This window comes from Artibeus jamaicensis, unplaced genomic scaffold (genome assembly GCF_021234435.1).
Source record: "Artibeus jamaicensis isolate MK-2021 breed Jamaican fruit bat unplaced genomic scaffold, CSHL_Jam_final contig_444, whole genome shotgun sequence".
Lineage (NCBI taxonomy): Eukaryota > Metazoa > Chordata > Mammalia > Chiroptera > Phyllostomidae > Artibeus > Artibeus jamaicensis.
Window position 1 is genome coordinate 9186804 of NW_026521831.1, and position 23562 is coordinate 9210365.

Genomic DNA, 23562 nt, shown 5'->3' on the forward strand with positions numbered 1-23562 from the left:
TATATGTCAGTTACATCTCAATTTTAAAAAGAATGTTCCAAGCATTGAAATCAAATGGATTTCTTTTTCACTACCCTCCATCAATTTCATAATGTTTAAATTCATGGTGCACTAGGGATTTCTATTTATTGGTTTTGAACACACACATTTACTCTCACTCCTACTGAATTCAACACGAAAAGGCTTTCTAAAGTGGCGTAAACCTCTAAGGACAGAGAAACCTGAAGAAGTGGAATGAAATTTAGAAAACTGGAAAGCAGAGGGATAAGTGGTGACCGCACCGGCAAACCTAGCAAAGCTGAGTCCCCCCCTGATACAAGGGGGACGATTGGAAGCGATGGGATCCCTGCTGCAGACCCCCCATGGGCTCAGGGCCAGGCAGCGCTCCTGACGTGGACAAAGAAATGGAGAAATGGGGCTAGAGCGGGACTGTTTGAACACCCACCAACGTTTTTAGACCCTCTTCCCAGTGCTGCGTCTGGCACCTGCTCTTCCCCGACCCAGGCAGAGGCTGCAGGTTTACTCTTGGGAGAGGGTAGAACTGAGGATCTCTGGGCTGGTGGAAATTTTTGAGAGACAGGAACCACACCGAAAGCAGCGGCAGATGAGTGTTTTATACCAAGTATGGACACCCCAGAACCCCAGCAGGCAGGCCTTCACTCGTCTGGAAGGAGATGGCAAGACCCCAGGAAACTTGAGAAGCTGAAGAGAGAAAGACCTAAAAACATGGAGATTATTCCTCAGTGAAACCACTTCTCCCGAGTGTGCCACTGTTTTGTACCCCTTTCCACAGTGGATAGACCATTCTCTTGGGTCCAGAGCTTCAAATAAGCTTCTAAATCTGAGAAAACAAGAAGGATCATGGAAAATGTTGCGAAAGTCTCAAAATCAAAAGACTGAGGCCAGAAAAAATAAAAAGGAAAAATGACTTGGATAAATCAAACTATGCAAGAAGGTTAAAAAAACAACCACCACCACCACCCTATCGTTAGTCTCAGAAAAAAGAGAATATTACATAAATGAAACAAGAATTAGAATCTGTGAAAAGCTCTGAGAATAAAACAATTATTACAAAAAAAAGTATAATAGAAATTGTAAAAATTAATATAGGGGGTTGGGGAGACAAAATTCAGAAAACCCTTAGAAGATTAAACAGAACAACCAAGGGCTGGAAAATGGGTGTGGACAGACAATTAGACTAAAATCAGACTAGACGACAGTTGAATGATGGAGGAACATACAGAGCGTCTGTGTGTTGGGAGCGTGGAGGGAAAGGGCACCAACGCCTCTTCCTGCGTCGTGGAAAGTCAACAGATAATGCTTAACACGGAAAACAGAACAGAGGAGCAAAGATCGGAAGGGGTCGTCTCTGGGAAGGGAGAATGGGGTGAAGCATTTTGGGCAACAAGGCTCTTTTAACTATGTCCACACATAACTTTGATTAAAAAAAAGTAAACCAGACAAGCAAAGCACACTTTCTTTTAAAAAGTGCCATCTGGTATCATGATTTGGAACATTACTTCCTTATAGATCATTTTGTTTTTCCTATCCCCTTCCATTCTTTTTCTTGTTGACAAGAGAATAAAGTGCCTCCTTGAGTTTTTTCTGTCTTCGCAATCATACTTCACACTGCGCATGTTTCTTTCTTGTTTTTTGCTCCCCAGCAGGGGAGCCCTCTGTCACCTGCCCTGTCTGGACTGCCTGCTCCCCACTTGTCTTCCCAGGACTCACCCCCCTGGTCCCCCAGATTGACCCTTTCTGGATCTCATGTCTTTCCTTTTGCTTGTTACATCTTATCCCTTCGGAAGTTACATCTTCAAGTAACTTCCTAAGAACGATGCATGGGATGTCCACTTTCAGCTCCCAGTTGCATCAGCTCCTGTGTAGGCCTTCACATCGCATCATCAATGTGTACCTTCAAGACCGGGCAGGCATTTCTGTTCTGATGCAGTTTAGGGAAACAGCTCATCACAGGGTTGCTACGGAGACTGAAGACTGCAACTTGCTTAATAAGCTTGCTCATCTTCTCTAGTGGGAAACCAGCAACAAAAGAGAGAGCCCCCAGGGTTCTGGAAAATGAACCCTTATTAGGAGAGAGATTTTGATGAGTTCGGCACATTATTTCAGATTGAGGAGTAACGTTCTTCTTTAGATCAAGGTCACCAGAAAAAGTCAGAGAAAGATATTTCTTATCCAGGCCCTTCCAGGAATAGGTTAAACCCAGATACCAGCCATCATTCACAACATGAGTGTGAGGCAGAGTCTGTGTGGCCGCGTGAAGGGACTTCCAAAGAACATGAGTATAAAACAGGTTTTATCGTCATCATTTAAAGAATTACTTGTTAGCGTCTGTGACCACTTGAGACTAGTCAGGTACCGAGTGAGTTAGAAAGGGATAGTCTCGGCCCACTAGGCAAAGGTAGTCTGAGTGGGTATAACCAACCCCATGAAGGACATTCACACGTGAATCTGGAGAACAGATTGGCATTTCATTCGGTCTTCCTGATCCCAATGCATACACAGCTCGGTCACATCTTTGCACCCTCTGTGTTTGCTTAGGTAGTTTACTCCATCAGTAAGGTCTTCTCTGCCTAAGTCCCACTCTTCCTACCAGGCACAGTTACAAAGCTCTCTGTGACAGACTGGTACTCTCAAACCTCATTGTGTGTGGTTGGCTCGATCTTGAAACATTCGCGTTTTCCTCGGGCGCTCAGTAATCCCGTGATGATCGGAGTATCCTATGAACAGTCTCCGGTCAGTTTCCGAACCTGCCTCCCTGGATGCTGTATTAAAGGTGGTAGGTTTTGAGAAACTCCACCTCTTGTAGATTTTTAAAGAAAATGACCTTTGGTCCTCTGCAAGAGGCAGTTAGTTGGACATTCCAACTGCCTGTCCTTTAGATTTTCTAAGCAGGGTTCTCTACGGGGTGGCAGCTGCTTGGCTGTTACCAAAGTTAAGAGGATTTCTCAACCAGTAAACTGAAATCTCACCTCCCGACTTGGGGTCTTCTTTCTCAGCCTACGTGGAGGAAAGCTCGGGAAAGCACAAAACTGAAAGTGCAGCCAGTCCAGCATCCCACTGAGAGGGAATTACAGTAGGAAACAGGACCTACCGTGGGATGACTTTTTAACACATACATGTTGCATGGTAATGGTGTAACTTCAAATGAACCAGTTGTGGAGGAGGTAGGTTCCTTCTTTGGGCTCAATTCCCTGCATTACCTTGATGCCAGAAAAGAAAAAAAATGCCCCTATAGGAGACTCATATCTGACAATTATGTATAACTCATGATAATTAAATTGGAATGATAATAGGGATTAATTTAACTGCTACGAGGAAGGGAGAGTAGAGGGTGTGAGGGGGATGAAGAAGTTGTTTCAATGTATAAACATATGGATTCCAAGCTATTGGTTATGAAGTGTTTATTCTGTGAAAAGTAGCTATTAGATGTTTTAAATATATTATTCATTCAATTCTCACAATAACCATGCGAAGTGTTACCCGTGTTTTGCTGAATAGAAAATGAGCCTGTAGAAGTTGAATAGCTTTCCAAAGGTCAGACATCTCAATGGGCAGAACTGAGGTTTGGCCAAAGCCTGCCCTTCTTGTTCACCGTGGGATGCTCATTGAAATAAGGCAGCACCAAAGTGAGGAACACGGTCACATTGAAGAATGAGACTACCGAAGGCATGAAGCAGAATCATGGTGGGCAGACTTAGTGGTCTTGGTGAGAATTCACATCTAATTATGTAGGTTATGTCTTCACTTTTTAAAATTTTCATTTTGTAGCATCTTTGTATGCCGACTAGATCTATCGAATCTGGGGAACTTGGTTCTAAGCCAACTTTGTCACTAGCTGGTAACAGCCTTTGAACAGTTACTTAGTGCCTCATACATCAACTCTAAAGTACACTCCGTCTCTAAATTAAAATGTACAGATAGGCTGAATTGCTACAATAAGAGGATATGAAGCCAGTAGCAAAGCCATAAAGGACCCAAACATTGCTCCTTAGTTATGTCCTCTCAGGTTTCCTTTCCCTAATGAAAGGATTAAAAAAAAAAAACCTTTTAAAATAAGCTTTTTGTTCTTTGGTCAAAGATAGATATAACCAAATCCATGCAAATAAAATTAGAGAGATTTGTTCGAGAGAACCAGGTAGGAACAACTTTAAGGATAACTTAATACAGGTCACCGCCCTGGGGCCCTGGGGCATCATATATCTCAGTCATTTGTTTCCAGGGTCAGGACCACTGATGGGTTCTAATGGTGCTGTATCTCTGAATTTGACTGTTTAGCAAAATAATACAAGATTTTTCTGGAAAGGGCACTATTTTCAAAGCAGCATGACACTCACTGCAGCTTCCCATGCCCCCAAGGTACGTATTGTGGATGCTGCATTAATTCACTAGGATCACTAAGTGAGGTTACCAGGTGGGCTCCAACCACAGAAATCCATGGTCTTGCAGTTCTGGAGGCGCCACATCTGAGATCGAAGCGTGGGCAGCGTTGATTACTTATGAGGGAAAGGAGGCAGGGATCTGTCCAGGCATCTTTCCATGGCTTGTAGCCGGCCACCTTCTCCCTGGGTCTTTACATCATCCTCCCAGCATCCGGATGCATGTCCAAGTTTCCCCTTCTTGTACGGACACCAGTCATATGGGATTAGGGCCCACCCTAATGACCTCATTTTAACCTAATCATGTATATAAAGACCTTTGCCAAATACAACCACATTTTCAGGTACTGGGGTTTAGGACTTCAATACAAATGTTTGAAGGGGCACAACTCAGCCTATCATAGATGCTTACGCTCACCGAGGGTGCATTACAGGAGAGGAACCCCGAGCTTGGGAGGTTCACCATGGAAACAAGCCTGCTCTGGTCCAAGGGAGACCACTTCATCCCTCAAGATTTCTCACAACAAACACAGCTCTAAGAACAATGTGCGGCAGGAACGTGCAGGGATGCCCGGACCCATGTGGACGGCTTTCCCCACAACGCCGCAGTCGGAATCTCAGGTGAAGGCGCAGCCCTACCATCCTCAGAGCGTTCACAGTGTCAGGTTCTGTCTTTACACAGCTATGGAACTGATCGCCCCGTTTCAGAAGTTATCTACACTGAAGGAAAGCCTGTGCCACACCTCTTTGGTTTGCGATAATTGTATTTCTAAATATCTTTCATACCAGTTAGGGGGTAAATGTAGAGCTTGCCATACTCAACTATTATGTTATCTGCCCTTGTCACATAAGGGGAAATATTTTTAACCTCAGGGAAGTGATGTTTCTTAAGTCTGTAGTTACGTATAGCAAAGGAACTCAATAGTATGTTTGAAGTTATCAAATAGAAGTAATTCTTATTTCTCTCAACAGATGGAATTGCTATTTTTATATGTTATAATTTTACTTTTGAACATCTTTGATTTTTCATCAGGAATAATATATAATAATAAGGGTAAGTTTCAGACTCGCTAACTCTCCACTTTCTTCTCAGGGGTTCTCATATATCCCTTCCTCACTAACAGTTAAAATATTTTTCTTTTAGCACTTCTTCATTACCATATCTTCCAATCTTCTGAGGTATTATTTATCGTACTCTGGTTCAAAACTTTCTAACAATGTGAATCTATTGTTAAGTTGTATACATAGAGACTTCTCTTCTTGTTATGATATTTCATTACTTAGAAGTCATAGAATCTTTAAAATTTAAGGAGTATTTTATATTTGCAAAACTTTATTTGAATCTCTTTTTTCTCCACGAATAGTTGCTTGTAGTATGAATTATAAACTGAATTATAATGCTAGTAGATTGAGACTGAGAACATTTTCTGAAATACAGAATTTAACCATAGTGGCCCTTGGTATCTGCGGGGGATTGGTCTCAGAACCCTCCTCAGAGACCCAAATTCAAAGGTGTTCAATTCAGTTGTAAGGACATGGTGTGGAAGAATGCAGACAGTTGGCCCTTCATCCCATATCTCCAGATTTCCAATGGTGGATCAAAAATATTTAACCAGATCATAAAATGTGTTAAAATTTGAGACTGAGAATGGAAATAGAACCCCACAGAGTGCTGGAGTGTAGATTGTGTGCAGGGGAGTTTGAAGGAGGGGCTTGGTCATCTAACACTGTCGCACAGGATAAAGGGAGAATGGCCCTCAGACACAGGAGCATCTTGGTCCCACTCTGACTTTCTGTTGGGAGTCAGGTGACCTTTGAGCAATACCTCCATCTTCCTGAGCTGTGGTTCAGTCTTCTTTAAGGAGGGGACAGTAATACCTATGGCACAAGGTGGACCCAGAGTCTGGCTCAAATTAACTCAAAGGAATTAGTTTCCATCTGTTTAGCTTCTCTTCCCTTATGGAGTTTATTCATTAGGCAACAAAGTGGCAGTAAAGATTTTTTAAGCAGAGAAGTGATTTGGACTTTAGAATCAAATTGTAGCTTTAAAAAATAGATCTGATGGTCCTGGCTGGTGTAGCTTAGTGGATTGAGCACGGGCCTGCAAACCAAAGGATTGCAGTTCAGTTCCCAGTCAGGGCACATGCCTGGGTTGCAGGCCCATTCTCAGCAGGGGAAGCATGAGAGGCAACCATACATTGATATTTCTCTCCCTTTCTCCTTCCCTTCCCCTCTAAAGATAAATACATTTTTAAAAATCTAAAAAAAAAAAATAGATCTGACAACATTGTCGGGTGTGGGCAAAGTCAATGCAGGGGATACGCTAAAAACTGTTTAACATTATAACCTCACAATATACTTTAAGCCATATTTGTGATACTTGCATTAATATATTTTCTTACAGAATTTTAGGATAGCAACTGTTAAGTTGCACAATGAATAACATGTAATCGATCATACAGGAAACTTATTTTCACCTCCTATTCTTTGAGACTAGTTCCTCCTCTGTCTTTGGATGAACATTTGGGCAAATCCCATGAGATTTTTTTGGTTACAATGAGGTGATTCGATTTTCACCTTTTTTTGTTGTGAAAAGCAAATTCTTTAATTTGTACCTTCAAATTCTTTTTGCTAAGACCCACTTGCCACTCACAGAGACATTTGAGGACAGGACCCTAGATGACCCAATGCTGCTTATTTCTCACAAGTGACCAAGGGAAGCATTCATGCATCTTTTGCCCCAGAAAATCTGGGTGGTTCAGGACTCTTAACAAAGCTACCTTCTTCCCATAAAGCTTTGTGCTATCCTATCCACCCAATCATCTCTTGTCTTTTTCAAGCAGGAGTCTGAGTTTGTACTCCAAATCAAAGCCATATATGTTACATTGTTGAGTGGTCCCATCAAAGCCTCTTTTCTCAGACTCAAGATAAGGAGAAGGAATAGAGGATTCTAGAAAGATAGCAGAGTGGGAAGCACCAGGAATGTGTCTCTCCACCTAGACAATAATTGCACTGGAGGAATCTGATGTAACTCCTTTGTAACCCTGAAATCTACTGAAGACTTTGTTACTTCCTGGGGAAAACCTGGACAGTAAACTGTAGCTCATCTTAGTCATTATCAACTCAGCACAGTAGAAGCTACCCACACCCCATCCTCACTCCCATGGCAGACAGCTATGCTCACATGTCCGGAGAAGTTGTGTACAGCTTGTGGAAGCCAGGGTGGGCAAAAAGGGCCCTGCCTTCTGAGCATTTGGGGCTACGTGCTCTGATTGCTGCTTGCTGCTTCTGATCACAGAGGGGCAGACAACGAGGCAGGCAGCCATTATGTTACCACCTCACCTCTGTTGTTGCCAGAACCTCTCCCTCCAGCTGAGATGATTTTCAGGGCTTTTAAAGGGCCGAGGTCCTTGCCCCCTCCTTCATTTTTTACTTATTTCTCCTTCTGGGAATCAAACATTAAGGACTAGGACTAGGACATTCTAAACAACAGCATATATGGAGCAAATGAGAAAGTGACTGCACGCGCCCAGGGAAACACAGAGGCTCAGAGAAGACCTGAGAAAATCTAATGTGTACTCCATGGGCTGAGCCTGTTCATGGAGACAGCCTACACAAAAGCTCACAGTAAACACAGTAACAAAAAACGAACCCCAGGGAATGGGGAGAATCTGATGGGTAAAGTTACCACATTATTAGATTCAAATGTTAGTCTTCAACAGCAATGAAAAAAAGTCACAAGACATGCAAACGAACAGGAAAGCATGATCCATTCAAAGAGAAAAAAATTAATCAACTGAAACTTTTCTTGGAAGAGGTCTGATGGAGGATCTACTGGGCAATTACTTTAAAACAATCATCTTAAAGATGTCCAAAGAACAAATAAAACATGTGAAGAAGGTCAACAAAACAATGTGCGGACAAAATAGAAATATCAATAAAGAGATAGAAAGAGTAAGAAGAAACCAGAAAGAAATGCAGGAACTAAAAAGTATAGTAACTGGAATAAAAAATTCACTAAAGACATTCAGGGGCAGATTTGAACATGTAGATTAAGGAATCAGTGAATGTGAAGATAGGACAAAGGAAATTATTGAGGCTAAGAGACAAAAAGAAAAAAAGGTTGAAGAAAAGCAAATAGAACAAGGGACCTGTGCAACACTGTCAAATGGACCAACATACACATTTGGGAATAACTGAAGAAAAGGGGGAGAGAGAGAGAGGAAGGGGCAGAGAGAATATGTGAAGGAATAATGGCTGAAAACCCCAAATTTGATGAAAGGCATCAACATAAACATTCAGGAAGCGCAACAAACTCCAAGTAAGATAAATTCACACAGACCCACACTGAGACACATCGTAATCACACGTTCAGAAACCAAAGTAAAGAATCTTGAAAACAGCAAGAGAGGACAAATCATTAAGTTCAAAGAAGCCTCAATAATGTAGTAGCAGATTTCTCATGAGTAACTTTGAAGGCCAGAAGGCAGCTGGCCAATATATTCAAAATTCTCCAAGAGAAAACCTGTCAATGAAGAGTTGTATATCTGGGAAAACTTCCCTTCAGGAATGAGGGAAAAAATCAGACATTTTCTGATAAACAAACTAAGGGAGTTTGTTACCACTAGATTGGCCTGGCAAGAAATTCTCAAGGGTGTCCTGTGGGCTGAAATGTGAGGACACTAGACAGTAACTTGAAGCCATGCAGAGAAATAAAGATGTCAATAAAGGCAAATACTTGGGCAATTATAAAAGCTAGTATTCTTGTAACAATGGATTGTAACTCTACTTTTTTTACGTGATTTAAGAAATGAACATTTAAAAAAATATATATTAGTCTACAAGTTAGTGTTATCGTAACTTCGGTTAATTTTGGTTGGAACTCTAGATCCTACTTTCTATATAATTCAAGAGACGAATACCTTTTAAAATAATAGTTTATGTTTTGGGGCACACAAGGTATAAAGATGTAATTCTGTGACATCAGTGGCTGAAAGGGGTGGGGATGGAACTGTAAGAAATAGTTTTTGTGTGTGGTTGAAGCTAAGCTGCTATACATTCAAATTGGAGTGTTTACCTTTCTGATGTTAAATGTAATCCCCATGGAAACTGCAAAGAAAATAGCTGTAAGTTTCAATGCAAAAAAACCCAGCTCACTACAAAAGAAATGCAGGAAATGAAGGGGGGAAAGTAGAAAGCATAGAGAAAACTAATAGCAAAATGACAGAAGTCTCTCTTTCTCAGTAGTTACTTCAAATGTAGGTGGATTAAACTCTTCAATCAAAAGGCAGAGACTGGCAGGATGGATGAAAACACACACATCCAGCTCCAGGCTTTGTACAAGAGACTTGCTTTAGATGCTGATAAGGAGAAGGGCTCTCCCTCCCCCCACCCTCCTTTGTATGGGAGGAGTAACCTTCATGTTACTAGCTGTCTATTAAAACAAATTTTCTTCCCAGTCTCCAACTCCTGACCCTTGCATAAGCTCACCGAGGTTGAGGACCTAAGAGTCAAGGACTGTTTTTAGACCTTCTCTGAAAATTTTGCACTGTAGCTTTGTAGTGGTATATTTTATTTTAGTGTTTGGTCAAACCTTCCTTTTTAGTGTCCTGATTCTGTATCCTTAATATTAAACATGGTCAAAGATTTTAATTTTAGGTAGACATGTATGAAGTTAAAGCATACAATTGTAATTATTCTTTTAAAATATTTCATCAATTTAAAAATATGATTTTAATGGAAATTCTATCAGTAACTTAAGATATATTTATGTATTTATGTTATTTAGGTGATACAGAGGAACACTTTTCTTGTGGTAGCCAAGGGTTTCACCAAAAGAGAGAAATAATCAAGCTGTACCTGTCCTCAGATGACTTGGTGAGGTCCACTAACCGCATGTTGCAATCTTTTACATTCATTCCTTTTAACTCCGTACGTAAAACCAGTGGCACTGCACACTTTTCAAATAGCTCCTACCATGTTCAGACTTGGGGAGGGAAAATTCTTTATAAGTCATAATCCTCTCTATTCTGTTCCTCTGGGACTAGGTAAAATATGTCATTTAGCCTTTGAATGCCCTAGGTGGTTTCGCTTTTTTATTTTTAGATGCCTCATCCTTCCCCTTTTTAAAAGATTGGCTGTCATGCTTTTCCTCAGTTATGGATGTGATTTGTACTTTTGAAGGTTGACAGATGTGGCCTCGTAGACAAAGAAAGGCATCTCACTGACCTTTAGAAACAACCTTTCCCTTTTATGACAAGTGCCACATTGCGATTACCGTTTGGGTAAGGGATGACCGAATTTCATTGATTCAAATAATGGCAGATTCACAGCAAAACAAAATAAAACACACTGTTCACATAGGTATGCGGCAAAGGCTAACAAACACACGTATTAATAAGAAATGAACAGATTTTTGCTTAAAAATCTATGATAAATGTAATAAACACAAACAAAAACACCATACAAGGTCAAATACATTTAGCCCACACTCTGCATTGACTTACTTCCAGTTCCTTCTTGATATGCCAAACATATATATACTTTTTAAGAATTTACAACTATCATAAAGTGTGTGCCCTTTGAGTCAAAAAATGATTTTCCTATTTGTGTTTATGTTTTACGGGAAAGGAAAGGCTTTAGAGAAAGAGACGTGTAGAGCTGCAGTCAAATCTCGGTCCTTCCATGTACGATCTGTGTGCCCCGGCCCAGGTTACTCAACCTCTCTGGTCCTCAGTTGTGTCCTTTTTAAAGGGGAATGATAACCTACTTGTTGGGTAGTTGTATTGTTGTAGCCTAGAAGTGGTATTAGTAAAAAAATAACTAAATGTATAAACAGCTTAAGTGGGTCAGACATTTTTTTAAAGTGTTTTGAAAATGTGTTCCAAGTGTGTTCATTGTGACATTTAATCGTCTTTAAGATAAGAACTGTAGAGAAATACTAACCCTACCCTCTTAGGTTCACAGACTTGGGGCCTATAAAGAAAACAGAGAAAAGACAGATTGACAGGAGAAAAAGACTCTATTTATATATGATAAGGAGCTCAAAGGGATGGTTAGAATTTAAGGCATGCATACGATCCTAACAAAGAGCAATAAATTCTGGGGGGTGACAAGACAAAGGAAAAGGGTTTTTTAGGTTTATCTTCCTTTCAGTCCCCATTAAACTGGAAGTTCCACGAGGGCAGGGACTTTTGTTTCATTCAGGTCTGTCTCTCCAGCATTATGTCACTGCCCCATTTGTGGAAAGGGCTCAGTAAATATTTCTGGAATGAGTCTGTTTCGTCACTTCATAGCTAGGGACTCTGAAACTTAAAGGGTAACTTACCCAAAGCACCGGGAGAAATAAGTTAAAACTCTTAGTATCTCTCACCATTTGTGATTACTGCATTTTCATATACTTTCTTAAAATGGGGAAATATCCAGCAAAATGCAGTAAAATGAGTTTTGCTTTATATGTTGCTTCTTTTTATTTAGACACACAATAAGGATTTCTACATGTGGTAGCATGTGGCTTATTTATTAAGCGTCACAATTTTATGACCACCTCTGTGACCTGAAGATTATTATTATGAGGATAACAAAACCTATTGTGACACTGGTGTGATAGGTGACCGAGTTCTGAAAGTGTGTTTTTCAAAACAGACTCACCCCAGAAACTAGAGTTACTAAAGATATCAGTCTTTAGCAGCATATACTTTTCATTGATTTCTTCTTACTTTTAAATTAATGTAATGTGCTTCTCTCCACTGAATTGTCATCACCTGTTGTTGTTTTTTTTTTCACTCTTTCCTAAAGCAAATCCATTGCTTTTTCCATTCTAAAACTAAGCGTTCTTCAGAAGAATTTCTAAGCATGTTCACATCAGGAGGACTTGCTCCCAGCTTGGAAGTCATTAACAGTACATATACTGGCATCTTCCACTTTAATTTAACTTTGGTAATTACATTTTATCTTATTCTGCAATATGTTATTCATAAGGAGCATACTCTTTTTTATAGAATGTGTTTTAAAAAAATAGCTAGTCCAGTAATAATATATGTATAATGCAGGTTATACTTTTTGCTTTAAAAACTCATATTTTTTTAGCCCTGGTTGTTGTAGCTCAGTGGATTGAGCATGGGCTGGGAACCAAAGAATCACTGGTTCAATTCCCAGTCAGGGAATATGCCTGGGCCAGGTTCCCCAGTAGGGGGTGTGCAAGAGGCAACCCACACGTTGGTATTTCCCTCTTTCTCCTTTCCTTCCCTTCCCCTCTCTCTAAAAATAGATAAATAAGTTTTATAAATTAGTTATATGTTTTTTAAAGAAATTAAGAGAAGAAAAGAAAAAAGTACATATGATTGCTTACTACTTACCTACACATTTCATTCTTTTCTGTAGATATAGTTGCCACCTGGTGTCTTATCCTTTTAGCTTGAAGAACTTCCTGTAACATTTCTTACAGTGCACGTCTACTAGCAACAATTTTCTGGGATTTTTTTTTCCCCCTGGAAAATGTCTTGTTTTACCTTCATTTTTTTTTTGGTGACGACTTTATGAAGACATAATTCACATACATACAATTCACCTACTTAAAGTGTACAATGATTTTAGTGTATTCGTAGCCTGTGTAGACTGCCATGTTTTCTTCTAAAATGTTCCTTTTAGGTTACTGATCGATTTCGGTTCATTTCTGTGTGTGGCGTGAGACTGCTGGGGTCCACATCATCCTTCTGCGTGTGGCTGTCCAACTGCCCCAACAACAGTATTGTTGAAAATGCAATACTATTGTTTTTCCTGCTGAATTGTTGAGGCAACTTTGTTGAAAATCAGTTGACTACAAATATGAGAGCTTGTTTCTAGATTATTTCATTGCTGCATCCATCTCTTTTAAGCCCACACCATGTTGCCTTGATACTGTTGCCTTGTAGTGAGTTTGAAAATCAGAAGAATGAGTCCTACAACTTTGTTGTTTTTCAAGATTGTATTTGCTAGTCTTCGTATGAAGTTTGCTAGTTTTTATATAAATTTTGAGATAAGTTTGTCAATTTTTGCAGAGAAGCCAGCTGAAATTCTGCTAGAGATTGTATTGAACCTATAGATCAAATTGGGGGAGTATTGCTATTTTAATAATATTGTCTTACAAACATGAATATGGGATATTTTTCTATTTACTGAGATTTTCTTAATTTGTTACAATGTTTTGTATTTTTCAGAGTCTAAGTGGTATACTTCTTTTGTTAAGTATATTCATAATATGATATTTTTATTGTTTTGATGCTATTGTAAATGAAATTGCTTACTTAATCCCATTTTCAGATTGCTCTTTGCAAATATGTAGAAATACAATGAATTCTTATATATTGATCTTGTATACTGAAAACTTGCTAAATTCACTTACGAATTTTAATAGTTCTTAGTGGTCACAACTTTTGAATAACAATATTTTCAGATACAGAGTTTCTGGTTTACTTCCTTTCCTTTCAGCATTTTGAATATGTCACTCTGAATTTTAATTCTGTCACCTGACACTATTGTTTCTGAATGAGAAGTCAGCTGTTAATTTTATCTTTTTCTCCTATATGCGTCATCTTTCTCTGAATAGTTTTAAGATTGTTTCATTGTGGCCCTGGCCTCTGTGGCTCAGTGATTGGGCATTAGCCACAAAACAAAAGGTCACCGGTTCAATTCCCAGACAGGGCACATGCCTGGGTTGCAGGTCCTGTCCCAGGTCAGGGTGTGTAAGAGAAGCAACTGATCAGTGTATCTCTCTCACATCGATGTTTCTCTCCCTCTCTTTCTCCCTCCTTTCCCCTCTCTCTAAAAATAAATAAATAAAATTTTAACATTGTCTTTACCTTAACTGAGTCTCTCTGGGCTGCTTGGATTGTAAGTTTACCAAATTTGTAAAGTCTTCAGCCACTATTTCTCTCCCAAAATGCTTTGCCACTTTCTATGCCTCTTTCTTGCCTCGAATTCTAATTATGCACATTTTGGAACTTGTGATGTTGCCCCACAGATAGCTAAGTATCTGTTCATTTTCTTTAATCATTTCCCTCTTTTCCAGATTGGATAATTTCAATTGCTATATTTCTAAGTTCATGTATTCTTTCCTTTGCTATCTGTAGTCTGCTTTTGAACTCATCTAATAAATATTTTTCCAGTTATTTTACTTTCCAGCCTGATATTTTCCATTTGGTTTTATTTCTGTATTTTTAAAAATTTATGTGCTGGAATTTCCTATCCATTCCTTCATTAGGACATTTTCCTTAAATCTATGTACATACTTGTAATAGCTGCTTTGAGGCCTTCATCTGCTATATGGACTCACTCTGAGTCTACCTTTCCCCCCTGAAAATCAGTTATGCCTTCCTCTTTCTTTTCATGTCTTGTCATTTTTGGTTGAAAAATGGACAGTGATGATAATAACTGTAGCAACTCTGGATTCTGTTATGTTCCCATGAAAATTTGCTGTTGTTTTTGTTGGTGGTGGTTTAAAAGGCTATTATTTCCCTTGGCACAAACTGCAGATTGTCTTACCTATGGTTTCAGTGGCTGATATATGAGCACAGTTCTCTTAGCTTCCACTGCTGGGTTTTTTGCTTTGTTTTGTTTTGTTTTATGTGGCCTTCTCTGGATCTTCTCTGTACTTGTGTTGCCCAAGGACTTGGGAAGAGTTTATATTGAACACTTAGATCATACCTACAGTTCATTTGATCCTGGGATTTCCCTCTTAAATTCCCAAATGCTCTGTAAACACCAAGGTCTGTCCTCTTGGTGGACATCAAGCCAGCACTGCTTTAGAGACTTGCCTACTTGAACTTGGCTATATGATATTCCAGTTTGTGGCTGTAATACTATATTTATATATAACTGATGGACATCTTAGTTATTTCCAGTCTACTACTATTACAAATAATGATGAAGAATATTCTTGAATACATTTCACACATATGTGAGTATAATGTAGGATAAATTCCTAAGAATAAAAGTACTGGGTAAAGGGTTTATGCATTGGATGTTTTGTCTTACATTTGTTTTTAAGAGATAGGGTGTAATAGGCAGAAATAAGTGTTACTAAGATTGTAAAACATTGTTTTCTGATATTTTTTTACTTAAGTACAGTGATCGAGCTAACTGGCTGATTATTATTCCCAGAGAAAACATTACCAAAAATACAGGTAAGAGTGATCTGAATTGATTATTTTAGTCATGGGTCTGGATTCCCAAATTGAACAAATAAAAATATTTATTATATTACAAAAATATTTGCTACCCCATATAAATATCTTATACTATAGTATTCAGGTCATGCTAAAAATTACTTGTACTTAATCTGAAATTCAAATTTAATTGAAAATTAATTTAATTTCTATATCTGAAAATTCTTTTATAGATTGTTCTGACACATATAACATTTATATTACTCTTTATTTAAAGTAAACTTATTATCTAGAACTTGAAAAATTAGAACATTGAGAAATTCCTATACCAATTAGTTTTATTTAAACTGAATCATTAATCTTAAAATATTATAGGCTATAATGTGGAATGTGTTATTTTACTGTGGAATCTACTATTAAGTGGTATGTTATAGCCCAGATTTTGTGCTTATTTGCCACTTGGTGAATTATTTATTCAAATCTTTTTCAAGTTTGTTACATATTCTAGATACAAGTCCTTGTCAGATATATGATTTGCAAATACCTTCTGCCAGGATATGGCTTGTATTTTTCATTTCTTAAGAATGCCTCTTAAATATCAGGGTTCTTGATTTTGGTGAAGTCTAATTTATCAGTTTTTAGTTTTATGGATTGTACTTTTGGTGTCACAGCTAAAAAATCTTTGCCTAGCCCAAGTTTATGGTTCCACATTTTGTATTTAGGTTGATGACTCAGTTTGAGTTAATTTTTGTGCATTGTATAGACGGACTGAGGTTAATTTGGGGGAATTTATGAATATGCAATTATTCTAGCACCATTGTGGTACAAATATTTTGCCTCCATTAAATTAACATTTCTGGGCTATCTTTTACCAATATCACACCGTCTTGATTACCTTAGCTTCATAAAATGTCCAACTAGTATAAAGAAAATAAACATTCAAGCACTGGAATAACCGTGGTGCTAATTTTCAGAGTAGTCACCATCACCTTAGTCACTTCTCTAAGGGATAAGTCTTCTTTACCCAAAGTAACGTGGGTTTTAACAGCCAGAGAGCCCTCTTTTCTGTAACTCTTTACATAGTCCTACTGTTGTTCTGAGTTCTTGAATAGCATGTGAGGAGGGCTCATAAACTACCTGAATATGTTTGTCTGGAGTTTGGCATTGAACTCAACTTCCAGCCCTGGATCTACCAGCTAACACTGCCCACACTGCCTCTTGGCTGTTACATATGCATCTTTCACTACCTTGGCCATATCACAGGTGGGATTAATACTTCCTTTGTATTTAGGATGAGCAGGCTGAATATCACCACCAAACAGAAGTGTGTGCTGCTTAACAAGCAGGTGGAAAGAGATGTTGGTATAAAACCAATCTGGAAAATATTGAATGTTACTCCCATTGAAAATATCAAACCCATCCTTTCTTTATGTTCAATTATTTTGTGTACCATAATAAGAACCACATCATCATTTCTGTTTCTATTTTTAATTAAGACTTATAAAAGTTATCCAAGACCTGTGGATCTTCAGGGCTGATATTTTTCTGTTTTACAAGTTCATGGAAACTACACGTATGCCAACTTTGATCCAGTCCCAGTGTAGGCCAGTTAGGTTCTCCATCAGAACATCAACTTCTCCCACTGTGTTAGCTAGTTGTGCCGGAAGGTCCTTTTGTAGAAGCATAGATGATGTTTCTCACGCCATTGTCTTCCATAGATGCTGGATAGAGAGCAGCGACAACAAGAGCACCAACAGCAGTTGATCTGCTTGGGTACCAGGTGCTCCAGCAGTCACTGGAAGTGCCACAGTCTAGCTGGGGTGGGGCATAGATCCACCTAGAGTTCTGGGCAGACATGAGCTTGAGCAGTCAGGCTGTTTGGGTCAGGCACCTTCTTCATGGGTGCACTCTGGTTTCAACGTTGGCCCCAGTCCTGGCCCGTGGGCACAACCGCCGCAGCAACTCCCAGGCTGCATTCCCCAGCTTCCTCCGTTCCCACTCACACTTTTAGCTCATCAACAGTTTTCATTTGAAGTGGGTTTCTTAGAGTTAGCATATAGTTCAGCCTTGATTTTTACATCTAATCTGGAAATCTAACTCTTGATTGGTATTTTTAGACCATTTACCCGTATTTTTCAGGCTATAAGATGCACCCCCCCCAAAAAAAATTGGGAGGAAAAGGGGGGTGCGTCTTGTAGTCCAAAAGTAGCGTACCTGGCTCGCTGTGGTGAGGGCGGGGTGGGGCAGGCCACGGTGGAGCAGAGTCACAGGTTATTAAATATTTTACCACATTTTTTGCTTCAAAATTTTTTCCCTATTTTCCTCCTCTAAAACCTAAGTGTGTCTTATGGTCCGGTGCATCTTATGGTCCTAAAAATACGGTACATGTAATATAATTGTTGGTGTGGTTGTAATAAAACCTTCCATCATGTGTTCACCTGTTCCAGCTCTTCTGCTTCACCTTTCTCTTCCTTTTCTGTCTTTATTTACATTACGTATATTTTTGTGATTCTATTTTATCTGCACTAATGGCATATTATTTATGCTTTTAAATGTTCTTATTGTCAGCCCTAGGGTTTACACTAGATATTTTAATTAATCACAGTCTACTTTCAAAAAATAGTATACCATTTCACTTGAAGTGCATAATTTGCTTTTTACTAATCACCAACTGCCTTCAGAGAAAAATTCTGGTCTAAAATATGACCTGGATTTATTGCTATGCTGGCAGATCAATTCACAATTCCTTTTCCTTATCGTGTCGTCAAAATGTTTGTAGGAAGAACATCAGAAAAAATATATAAATCTAATAAAAATGATTGGGAAATTAAAAGTAATCATTGTTAGTGGTGTTCATAGAGGCTTCAATGATGCCAACATGACATGGTGAAGAGCAGTTAATTATCTGCCTTTTGTTTTCACACAGACATCGCAGCTATAGAAGAGTGGTTAGTGAGAATCAATTTGCAGCATGGACTGAACATTTATACTACCGAGGGGACACTGTTGGACACTGTCCGAGGTAAAGGCAGCAGACAAGAGTGAAAGGGAGTTTGTGATATTCTTTTGACAAATCTTGTAACCTACCATATGCCCAACTCTGTGCTAAGCACTAGAGATAAATAAGAGGTGATTGGGTCCCTTGAGGGACTCACAGTTCTAATACGACAAAGAATGAAATACACATGGATGATCGTTCAGCGGGGTCTGCAGTGCACACTGTAGAAACATGGAAATCTGTCTTCTCTGTTGCCATGTTGCAGGTTGTAATAAACAGTGTCTTTCTCAAGTAGTTTTTGCATATTTAGAAAGATGATACAGAAGATAATGTTCATTGCATGGCAGTCTTCTGTATGAGGCCCATCAGCACAATTTCTTGTTCATTCTGAGAACATTTCTATTTTTTCATGAAAAAATGGTTGTTTTGGTTTAAGGTTTTATGAACATTGAGTGATACGACTGACTAGGTTTCTTTTTTATTTTCTTTTTTTTAAGATTTTATTTATTTATCTTTAGAGGGCAAGGGAAGGAGAGAGGGAGAGGAATATCAATGTATGGTTGCTTCTTGCGCGTCCCCCGCTGGGAACTGGGCTGCAACCCAGGCATGTGCCTTGACTGGGAATCAAACCTCGATACTCTGGTTCGTAGGCCCGAGCTCAATCCACTGAGCTACACCAGCCAGAGCTAGGTTTCTTTTTTCCAGTTGTCTAACTTATAGTTGTCTAATGATTTCTGGATCATCTGTAGCACTATGCAGCATTTCTTTTTAAATACTCGGACCTGTATCTGGTATTTATCTCCACTTTTTTCACCTTCCTCTTGACCCTTATTCTTTTTTTTTTAATTCCTCGCCTGAGAATATGTACTTATTGATTTTAGAGAGGGAAGAAGGGTGAGGGGGAGAGAGAGAAACTTTGATGTAAGAAAGAAACATCCATTGACTGCCTCCTATACACAACCCAATGGGGGATCAAACCTGCAACCTAGGCGTGTGCCCTGACTGGGGACCAAACCCGCAACCTTCTGGTGTCTGGGATGATGCTCCAACCAACTGAGCCTCCCAGCCAGGGCTTTACTTTTTTCTTCAACTCCTACTTTAATAGGGTACCATTATGTAGAATGAAAATAAGTACTACCTTTTATGACAAGGATCACTGGGGTAGCTTTAAGAAAGCAATGATGTCTGGACTCCACCACACACCAGTCAAAAGCTAATTTCTTTAAGTGAGGCCAGACATCTTAAGTCAAAAATGAATTTCCCAGGTGATTCTGATATGTAGAACTGCTCTAGAGAAAGTTTGCATATGTACCGAGAGACATGTACAAATCTATGTAATTCAGTGTTATTTATAATAATAAATAGAAAATAATGATAGAAAATAGATAGGGGGGAGGGTAAGAATAGTAGGGGAAATATAGAATTTAAAGAACTTGAGACACGTGTTCACGAACTAAAGGGGGGGAAATTATGGAGAGAGGTGTGCAGGGTGGAGGGGAACGGAGGGGGGGAATAGAACAAATGTAATGGCATGATCAATAAAATTTAAAAAAAGATAAAAGTAAAAATCAAAACAAAAAATAATAAAAAAGCATGAGCGAGAAATATACACAGCAATTTCATGACAGTGGTGGCATTTGGGAACAGGACTTAAGTCAATTCTGTGTTGTTTTATTTCTTCAACCAACAGTAACATATCTGAAACAAAAGTGACCAAATGTTGTGCTCTCCTGTTTTCATAGTGTCCAAAATTTTTTTAAATAGTAAGTCAGTAATTCAATCATTACAGTTTTTGAGGCTCTGATATTTTCAATATATTTTTTGTGTACTCCATATTTTAAAATATATATTTTATTGATTATGCTATTACAGTTGTCCTATTTCCACCCCTTAATTCCTCTCCATCCTGCAAACCCTCTCCCACCCACATTCCCCCTCTTTAGTTCATGTCCATGTGTCATAAGTTGTTTAGCTTCTACATTTCTCATATTCTTCTTACCCTCCCACTGTCTATTTTCTACCTACCAACTATTCTACTTGTTCTCTGTACCTTTTCCCCCTCTCTCCTCCTCCCACTCCCCTGTTGCTAACCCTCCATGTGATCTCCATTTCTGTGGTTCTGTTCCTGTTCTAGTGGTTTGCTTAGTTTGTTTCTGTTTTTGTTTTAGGTGTGGTTGTTAGTAATTGTAAGTTTGCTGTCATTTTACTATACATGTTTTTTTATCTTCTTTTTCTTAGATAAGTCCCTTTAACATTTTATATAGTAAGGGCTTGGGGATGATGAATCACCTTGAACTTGACCTTATCTGAGAAGCACTTTATCTGTCCTTTCATTCTAAATGAAAGCTTTGCTGGATAGAGCAATCTTGGAGGTAGGTCCTTGCCTTTCATGACTTAGAATATTTCTTTCCAGCCCCTTCTTGCCTGCAAAGTTTCTTTTGAGAAATCAGCTGACAGTCTTATGGGAACTCCTTTGTAGGTGAATGTCCCTTTATCTCTTGATGCTTCTAGGATTCTCTCCTTCATTTTTACCTTGACTAATGTAATTATGATGTGCCTTGGTGTGTTCCTCCTTGGGTCCAACTTCTTTGGGACTCTCTGAGTTTCCTGGATTTCCTGGAAGTCTATTTCCTTTGCCAGAATGGGGAAGGTGTCCTTTATTATTTGTTCAAATAAGGTCTCCACTTGTGGCTGTTCCTCTTCCCCTTCTGGTACCCCTATAATTCGGATATTGGAACGTTTAAAGATGTCCCGGAGGTTCCTAAGCCTCTCCTCATTTTTTTGGAATTCTTTTTTCTTCATTCTTTTCTGTTTGGTTGTTTCTTCTTTCCTTCTAGTCCACTCCACTGATTTGAGTCCCAGTTTTCTTTCCATCACTATTGGTTCCCTGTGCATTTTCCTTCATTTCACTTAGTGTAGCCTTCATTTTTTCATCTAATTTGTGACTAAAATCAACCAGTTCTGTGAGCATCCTGATCACCAGTGTTTTGAACTGTGTATCTGATAGGTTGGCTATCTCTTTGTCACTTGGAAGTATTGGCTCTGAGGCTTTGAGCTGTTCTTCTGCTTGAGCCATAATGTTTTGGTCTGTTTGCACCCATTACTTGTGATGGGCAGAGCCTTGGGTGTTCACCAGGGCGGGGCAACCCAGTTGCTGGGCTGTGATGCTGTATGTGGGGGCAGGGTTCGAGAGGGATTAATGGCATTTGTTCTGCTCTCTCTCAGATTTTGGTCCCCTCTGCTGCTTCCCACAAGCAAATTGGGCACTTCTGGTGCTGGTTCCCGGGTAGGTGGGCTTGTGTGCATTCTAGGACCCTGTGGGTCTCTCCAGTGAACTCTCCTGTGAGACCGAGAGCCTCTCCCAGCACCCCCGAAAGTTTTTCCAATTGGTGCTTTTAGGCTTTAATTCTCGTTGCTGGGGCCCTAGCCTGAGTGGTCTGTCTCACTGCTCACTCCTTCACTTGGTTTATCTGCATGTGAATGTGTGACCGTGCAGTCAGCCAGCCGCGCTGCGTCCTTACTGGGTCTGCCCATTGCCACAACCACGCCTGTGATCTGCCAACTGCTTCCTGCGCACCAGGGTTGGTCCGGCAGCCACCGCTTCTCCCTGTTGCAACTCCTCTCTGTGAGCCGCTGACTCTGCCCCTCTTATTGGTCTGGCTGAATGGTTCCTTGTTGTCAGACTTTCATACAGTTCAATTTTCTGTCTGTCTTGGTTGTGTTTTTGATTCTAAATCTTTGTTGTCTTTAAATTTGGTTGTGTGAGAAGGTACAATATTTCCACCTATGCCTCCATCTTGGCCGGAAATCTTTTTTGGGCCTTTTTTTTTTTTTGACTTGTTGAGCCCGTTACATAGGAGGGGCAGAGCCTTAGATGTTCCCCAGGGCAGGGCAACCCATGTTACTGGGTTGTGACCCTGTGTGTGGGGGCAGGGTCCAAGAGAGAACAATGGTGCTTGCTCCACTCTCAGATTTCAGTCCCCTCTGCTGCTTCCCCCAAGCAAACTGGGCCTTTCTGGTGCTGGTTCCCTGGATGGGTGGGCTTGTGTACATTCTAGGACCCTGTGGGTCTCTCCAACAAACTCTGCTATGAGTCTGGGAGTCACTTCCGGCATCTCAATCCGCATAGGTGTTTTCAATTGGTGTTTTGAGGCTTTATTTCCCTGTGCTGGGACCCTGGTTGCACGGTCTGTCTCGCTCCCCAATTTCACCTGGTTCATCTGCATGTGAATGTGGGACCACCAGGTCAGCCGCCTTGAGCGCAGTGCCTCACTTCACAATCGCCCCCTTGCTGGGTCTGCCCACTGCCGTCTTGCGTGCCCGGGGTGCCTTTCTCGCCCAGTGCCACCACTTTTTGTGCTGAGACCCCTCTCTGCTTGTCTGACCGACTCCGCCTCGCTTACCGGTCTGGATGAATGTGTCTATTTCAGCTCCTTCGTTGTCCAACTTCCATATAGTTCAATTTTCTGTCAGTTCTGGTTGTTATTTTGTTTCTAAATTATTGTTGCCCTTATTTTGGTTGTGCAAGAAGGCACAGTGTGTCTACCTATGCCTCCATCTCAGCCAGAAGTCTTCATTGCTTTCCATATTTTTAAAAGTTTATTTTGTTGTACTTTTTTCTATTACCACTTGTGCCTCTTCCACCCTCTTCCACCCCCACCCACCCCACCCCCCACCCCACAGTCACCACACTGTTGTCTGTATGCATGAGCTCTTTCTCTTTTTTGCTCCATCCATTCACCCCAAACCCCAATCCGCAGCTGTCAGCCTGCTCTCTTATCTGAGTCTATCTCTATTTTGCTGACTTCACTCATATGTGGAATCTAATGATCAAAGTAAACAAATTGAATACTTGTAAATACTAAAATAACAATATAAAATTATTTGAATTTTAAAAATAATCTGTAATCCGAATCACATATTGAAATGTACCAAGCGCATTACATACTGCATGGCAATTTTAATGTACATTATTTAGAATTTACGTAGGACCACAAATGAGAAGTTCTCACCAGTTCCAGAT

The 23562-nt window shown here is 39.8% G+C and overlaps 1 protein-coding gene and 1 pseudogene across 1 annotated transcript in view; one reads left to right on the forward strand and one right to left on the reverse strand.

Moving 5' to 3' along the window:
• Positions 1 to 5369: 5369 nt before the first annotated feature.
• The window catches only part of CATSPERB (cation channel sperm associated auxiliary subunit beta), a 77228-nt gene continuing 59035 nt past the window's right edge, over positions 5370 to 23562 (forward strand). The window contains exons 1-5 of the mRNA XM_037130128.2: positions 5370 to 5451; positions 10186 to 10274; positions 12195 to 12335; positions 15499 to 15559; positions 18468 to 18563. Of these exons, the coding sequence (XP_036986023.2) occupies positions 5370 to 5451; positions 10186 to 10274; positions 12195 to 12335; positions 15499 to 15559; positions 18468 to 18563 (469 nt within the window). The remainder of the gene's footprint in view (positions 5452 to 10185; positions 10275 to 12194; positions 12336 to 15498; positions 15560 to 18467; positions 18564 to 23562) is intronic.
• Positions 16459 to 17517, reverse strand: LOC128627548 (pyruvate dehydrogenase (acetyl-transferring) kinase isozyme 3, mitochondrial-like; annotated as a pseudogene).